Source organism: Protopterus annectens, chromosome 9.part0 (genome assembly GCF_019279795.1).
Source record: "Protopterus annectens isolate FY-2018-M chromosome 9.part0, PAN1.0, whole genome shotgun sequence".
In the NCBI taxonomy this organism is placed as follows: domain Eukaryota; kingdom Metazoa; phylum Chordata; order Ceratodontiformes; family Protopteridae; genus Protopterus; species Protopterus annectens.
The window spans coordinates 1030617823-1030624953 of record NC_056743.1 but is presented as its reverse complement, the minus strand read 5'-3'; the positions used below and the strand labels follow the sequence as shown (position 1 = coordinate 1030624953).

General features: G+C 41.0%; 1 protein-coding gene across 1 annotated transcript in view; it reads left to right on the top strand.

Moving 5' to 3' along the window:
- The first annotated feature begins 398 nt into the window (after positions 1-398).
- FAIM2 (Fas apoptotic inhibitory molecule 2) overlaps positions 399-7131 on the top strand; it is a 257188-nt gene continuing 250455 nt past the window's right edge. Inside the window, exon 1 of the mRNA XM_044083822.1 lies at positions 399-618. Coding sequence (XP_043939757.1) covers positions 604-618 — 15 coding nt within the window. The 5' untranslated portion in view covers positions 399-603. The remainder of the gene's footprint in view (positions 619-7131) is intronic.

Below are 7131 nucleotides of genomic sequence, written 5' to 3'. Positions count from 1 at the left end.
CAAGTGCTTCTGTTTTGTGACCCATAATAGTAAATCAGGACCCCAAGACTTGTTTTAGCCCACTATGGTTTTATGCCCTTTTGAGTTTGTTTAACTGCCTTAACAGCAATATATAGAAGGCTGTTAAGAAAGCACCTGCAGATCTTTTTTTTTAATTCTTAGCTGTGCAGATTTTCTGGTTATTAGAATTAAAAAAGCAGGACAAGATTACACCAAATGAACATACATGAACTGCATAAAGGTTTCTGAATGCTGATCACAACAGATTAGCCTGTCATTTCTACTTGCTATTGAAGCACTTTTAAGTGGTACATGCATGAAGCTGAAAACCTCTGCATCAACCTATGTCTGATTATATAAGCACCAAGATCCCTTCTCTAGAGGGCAGGAATGGTACAGTCCTTCCTACTATAGTCCAGAGGCCTGTGGATGTTGCTAGAAAGGGCATTAGAGCAGAGCTAAGTAGGAGTAATCCAGCACTGCAGTAGCAGTTTTAGCAGAAACACATTAGGACATTCTCACTAAATACTCAGCTGATCAGCACAGCACAAAGGACTAAAGAAAAACCTCAATCATAGCAGGAAGCCCTACCTGCGCTTCAGCATGACACAGGGAAAGGTGAGTCCCTTCTTATTTTCATGTCAAGTCAGGAAAGCCACCAATTTGAAAAAGGCATGCCTTGCTTCAGTGCTGGATAGTGAATTTGTATGTGCGTGTGTGTGTGTGTGTGTGTGTGTGTGTGTGTGTGTGTGTGTGTGTGCGGTATGGGTGCATGCTTGCTGCTGCTGTATGTTTGCCTGCACTGAGTACAGGAGGATTTTTACAGTACAGTCTGATTTTGTGACGTTATCCTTCTAAGATGATAATCTAATTGTTCTGTATAGCATTTGCTTTATACTAGGATGAAAAACCTAAACATTTCTACAGCTTTTGTATGGTAGTGCAGAAAATATATACAGCAGGGCTTGGTATTAATGAATTAGCACCACATAGATTTTTTGTTCTGCTAACCTTATTTGAAACCATAAAAGAATTGCTGTAGTTCTCACATCTGTCAAAATATTCTTAAAAAGGCGTACTATTTACTAATTTGCACAGGGCCCCTAAGATATTGCCTAGACAGAGATACGTCACTTGCTAGTTTGGGCTCTGCCGGGATATTAGGAGTTTAAAATAAGGCAGTTTATTTAACAGTTATGTGTAAATGTCAGATCTGCTACTTAGCAGGTGGTTTAAGAGTTTCAAAATAATCATTTCTGCTTATTAAGAAAATGTTCGTTCTTTGATACATACGCATGTATTGTATTAGTATGCTGCAGAGCCATTCTAGAAGAGCTGCCATGGCAACACTGCCTCAAAGAGAGGTTAACTGTGATGTTTCAGGGACGTCTATTAGGAAGCTGACTTTATAGCTTGTAAATTCAGGCTGACTGAACGGAGTCTGTGTGATATAATTCAGTGTTGAGGCCTTAGGAATGCTACTGTTGTCACTTTGTGGATTAGTAGGAGGCTATGGCATGTATCTTTCATTCAGGTCATTATTTTTTGTTGTCATATTTTTCTTTTGGCTAAGGATGCTGACTGTGGATCTGGCTTATTTTAGTGTAATCTCATTCCAGAGATGTAAGCATCCACTAACTGAAGGAGCCATATCCTAGATTCTAACCAGTGCATAGTAAGGGATATAGTGTCATTCTTGATTACATTTTGTTTGTTTGTCTCTGAAACACAGATATGCAGTGATGTCAGTAAAGGTTCTCCATATGTGCCTCATGGATGCCTGTCGTTGCTTCCGCTTTATTCTGGTATTACATTTAAATCCATGCTTGGATTTTCACTTGCAGCAGTGTGACACACTTGTATGCTGTTCTGCTGTATTCTGTCACATCTCAGGCTTACTTCCAACTCACATCATCAGATTTGCAAGCAGCAGCAGGATCTCTGTATCACTGCAATAGCTAGAATATTCTTTAATTGACAGTTTACACAGTGAGAAAAACAGGCCCCGTGGCTTCAGACAAGTAGTGATTTGAAATGACAGTTGCATTCAGAAGTATGAAGGTTGTCACTGAGAATAAGGTGATTGTAATTAGAAGCTTCAGTGCAATTGATTTCCATGTTAATTATGATGATTAAACAAAGATGAATGTCATACATTTGTGTTTTGACAGATGCAGTGATAGTTTTGAATCATACCTCTGAACCTTTTATTACAAGAAATCTAGACAAAGCCAAAAATAATGGGTTGGGACAAAGGCCCAAAAATGGGAACAAATTTAAATATCGTTCTTATAAACTTAGAAAGTTGCTGGAATAAAAGCTTTTATGCTATCATACATTTTCTGAAGGCTATGAAGTCTAAAACTCAAATATCTGTCACTATTTAGGAAATTCAGTAATCTGCGGTGATGGTGCTGCGGTAGCATTGTCGCCTCACAGTGAGACGCTGTCCGGTTCGATTCTCAGCTAGAGCATCTTCTGCATGGAGACATACGTGAATGGACGTATCTTCGTTGAAGGCTGTGCATCAGGGCTGGCAACTCGGTACATAAAAATCAACTGCCAATCATTAGCGGACCGGAGTTCCGCTGTGGTGACCCCTAACCGGGAAAAGCCAAAAGACACAACAACTGATTTGCTATGAGGAAGAAAACAAAAATCTGAGTCTAAATTCTGCAATAATCTGAACAGTTGAGTGGTATGTTTTGAATGGATTATATGGCCAATAGAGGAAGCTGTAGATTTCCAGTGTGTTATCTGGCATTAACAATTTACAGATGTGTGTCCAACCCTTTCTTCACTGTACATGCTGCCCCAGCTGTCATCTGGACAAAGACCTTCATTCCCCACCCCGCTGTCCCAACACCCATTACTTCTCCAGAATTTCTCAAAGCTGACAGATGCATTCCTAAAGTCCAGCACTGGTTACAGCTCTAACACTTTTGTCCTTCTTTTTGCTGTGACCCCATGTGAGGTCTGAAATTCTGCATTGTTCCATTTACTGAGTCCCTTTCCTATTTCCATCTCCGTCTGGACTCTTCATTAGCTGGGGACATCCTTTCCTGGGGGTAGCTAGCCTTATGGTGCAAAAGGTATCAGTGAATGGCAGGCAGGAAGGGAGATGAGAGGGTAGAGTACATGAACAGAAAGCCTTTGAATTTCAGATCCTAGTGCTGTATTCTTCCTCCCTCATGAAGGCAAGCATGCAGTGCACCATAGCACCTTATGAGCATGCTCCCAGGCTTTTAGGGATTACCACCACTGAGTAACAACCAGAATTTTACAGCTGTGTGTTCCATATCCCTTTCTCTGACAAAAGAGAGCTAGCCTCCAGTCATCAGTTTCCCATCCTCCAGGCAAACCTCTAGCTTATAAGCTTGCATGTTGAATGGGCTGCCTGTGGAAGCAAGTACCTTTTACCTCTTGCACCTGACCAGCCAGTGTAGCCCTCCTTGTGAAAGAGTATTCTGGGAATTCACAAAGCAATGAGCCATTATTTCCTTCTGTAAATATAAAGCATGGCTAAAGGTCAAAGGGTTCCAGACAGCTATATGTGTTTTTCTATGCACCGTTTCTGAGGAAGAACAGAGCACTGTTACTTAATTTGTGTGCCCAATAAAAGTTTTATGAAGTGAGATTGGTGTTACTGTAGTTTTGTTTTCAGTATTTTACTGCTCCCTTTTATGTTTTTTAAGTTACAGCTGTTCATATTGGTGTTTATTTTACAGGTGCAACATAAAGACAGGCATGTTTGTAAATCTGCATTCAGTTTCTCTTCATGGTTCTTTTTTGTTTCTTTTTTCTCCTCCTTTTAACTCACAGGAATGTCCAGACATGAACATAAGCTTGACAAAAGACATTCAGCTGAAACCAGCTCCTCTACTCATTCACCAGGTGTACTGCACCCACCTTAACCTCTCCTGGACTCAATGTATCCCATGTCTGTGGCTGGTGAGGGATGAAGGATGTTGGCACAGTGTCATACTTCTGTCACAGAGTGTGCCCTAACCATGTCCCACCCTGCAGCAGCCATGTGAGCTACACAGTCACTTCCAATGAGAAGTGAATAACCTCTCAACCAAGTGGTACACCATTTGCAGCATGGAGTTCACCAGGATCTTACTGCTGCTTTTGGAGTGAGTCTAGGCAGCCTCCCTTCCCCTTCCAGGATGGGCAAGCTGGTGTGAGCCTCTCATTCACATCCTCCCCTGTCCAATCTCTCCATCCTTCATGCTGCTAAATAAACACAGACAGTCTGGAGAGGTGTAAGGGCTTTATCCCTCTGATCAACTGGGCTGGATAAAGTGATCCTTTACTTTTCCTTCAGGAGAACTATTATCCACTTGTATTGCTTTATATTATTATATGAGGTAAATTGCACCCAACAAAAGACAACCATAAAGCCATCTTTAACTGCATTATAAGCTTCAGAAACAAAGATCAGCACTGCATTGGGTAACAGTAAATGATACCACATACTTGGACCTGGAGGACATAGCCAATCTACTAGCAGATACTTTTAGCTCTATCTCTCCCACCCTGCATTCCCTGATCACATTCTAGCATCAGAAGCCCCCCCAACCCACCCGAATCTACCAAGAACAAGTCCCCAAAGAACTTTCCAGGGCCAAGAAAACTGGTTCTGTGGGGCCAGATAACATACCAGGGTGACTATTGATCAGCCTGAAACAGGACCTGTCAAACCCCCTACAGAGACTATTCGTTATCAGTCTCCAAACAGGCTTAGTGCCATATGAATGGAGAATAGTAACAGTAATTTCCCTGTATAAAGATGAGGCATCAGTGGACAATGTTAATTATAGACCCATGTGCCTGACCAGTCTCATCGGTAAGGCTATGGAGAGGATCATCATGGAACTAATAAATAAGGACATAAGTAACCTACAAATGCTAGACCAAGCCAGTTTGTTTTTTGTCAAGGGTAGATCCTGTCTGCTTAACCTGGATGACTTCTTCAAGAAAGTTACTCAAGCAATGGATGAGGGGAAAATCAATAAAAACCACATATCTAGACCTTGCAAAGGAATTCAGCACCCTCTCACTCTTGGGTATTGTTGATAAACTGCCCCAGCTAAATGTTAATCCCTATATAGCTGGATGCAGTAGTATAGCTAGGATGGGGTGAGAGGGGCATTTGTCCCGGATGCAAAGTGGTAAGGAGTGTGATCAGCCAATTCCAATATTTCTTTAATGCAATACCAGCTTTTAAAATCTGGTATTGCATTTGCTATCAAACCTAAGTGTTGTACCACTTCATGTTAGGTCTGAACTATAGCATACTGCTTGCTATATTGTAGCATGCAGTTTGCTACAGCTTAAAAGTAAAAAATAAATAAAAAAGATTATTTTTTTTTTGTTTGTTTTAACTAAAACCTGAGTGCTGTAGTGTTCTATGTTGGCAGCTGTTTGTTACATTGTAGCAAGCAGTTTGCTACAGTTTAAGGGATTTTTTTAACTAAAGCATAAGCACTGTAGCACTCTGTGCAGGCAGGGTATAAACTGTAGCAGCTGCTTTTTTAGTTAAATATGTGGAAGGAGAAACAGGACCTAAATGGCTGGGGGGGGGGGGGGTCGAAAGAATGTACTTTTTTCAATGGAAGAGCTGGGGAGAGGTCTAGATTTAAGTATATCTAACTCTAATAAGCTAATCACTTACAAGTATCAATCAGCTTACTACAGTGAAGTGCTAAGAACTGAGGGAGTGGGGAGCTGGCTCATAGTACTGGCCCAGGGAACTGGTTGAACCAGTTACCTTTATGACTAGATAGCAAATTGGATTACAATTAGAACCTAGGAAATTAAGGTAGGTGGCTCTATAACTGGCTCACAAACATAAGCAGGGAAATTTTGGTAGGTGGATCTACCACTTCCAATAAACCTGTAGGATACAGTCCTTAGACCTGTCTTCCCTGGCATTTACTTCTTGCATGTCAAAGATAATGTTAAGGGTTTGTGGCTGACCAGGTTTGCAGATGACTGTAAAGTTAGTGGCATCATAAACTCTCCAGAGGACACCAAGAATCCTCCAAGAGGAAAACAACAGTTGTCCTAACTGTGGACTAAAACTAAATACCAAACCATGTATAATAGTTTCCTTTGGCAAGAATGATGTACCCTGTAGCAATCTCATCAACGACCACACCTCTGAAAATTGATTCTGTAGATAGGCACCTGGGAATCTATATGTGCAAGAAATTGTCCTTCAATCACCATGTATGCACTGTTATAAGAACGTTCTTTTTCATTGCACAGCTTATTAGTAAGAGTACATTGTAAGTAGTACACTAGCTGCCGTTGTGTCTGTGAAGTAAACACCTTAACCACTATACAAATGAGATTTGCACTCGTGAGTCCTGGTTTATTAGACAAGTGATCTGACCCCTGAGCTGCAAGCCACTAGTTTTATATCCAGGCGTGTAATCATTCCACTGCATTCAGCACTTATTAGGCCGAACACTGAGTATGGTGTGCTGTTTGGTATGCACCACTCCACACACTTAACACAACTTGAATGATCACAGTACTTCCTCACCAAGAAAATCAATGGTTTAAATCATAAAAACTACCATGGCCACCATGGTCATCTCAAATCCTTGTCCCTTTTCCTCAGTATCATACAGGCTACAGAGGGACAGTCTCTGCTGTGTATACAGAACCTCAACAGACCTTATTCTCTCTGATCCACTGCACACCCACAAGGCTAAAGGTGGAATAAACACCTGCTCAGGAGATCCTAATCTCTTATGCAACATAAATCGAACATGTTGGAGGGATAGGTATGATCACAGAGTGTACCACTTATTTGGAATCGCCTTCTTTTCCACGTAAAGTACTTTCCTTACTCTATTCAAATGTAAGCTGGATGAGTGAATATGCAAATTCACCCATTTTAGTACCCTTGTCCCTTATGGATAGGGGTAACATGTAAATGTTTTACCCAGCTCCGAGTTATTTATACTTAAATTACCAGGGTTAAACAATTCACGGAACTGCAGGGCTAGGCTTCTAAAAATCCTCATAGATTAATAGCTAATAATACCTTTGAATGTATGAACCTATGCTTGTTGTGGAGCAGCAAATAGCATTCTTGCCTCACAGCAAGAGGGTTAC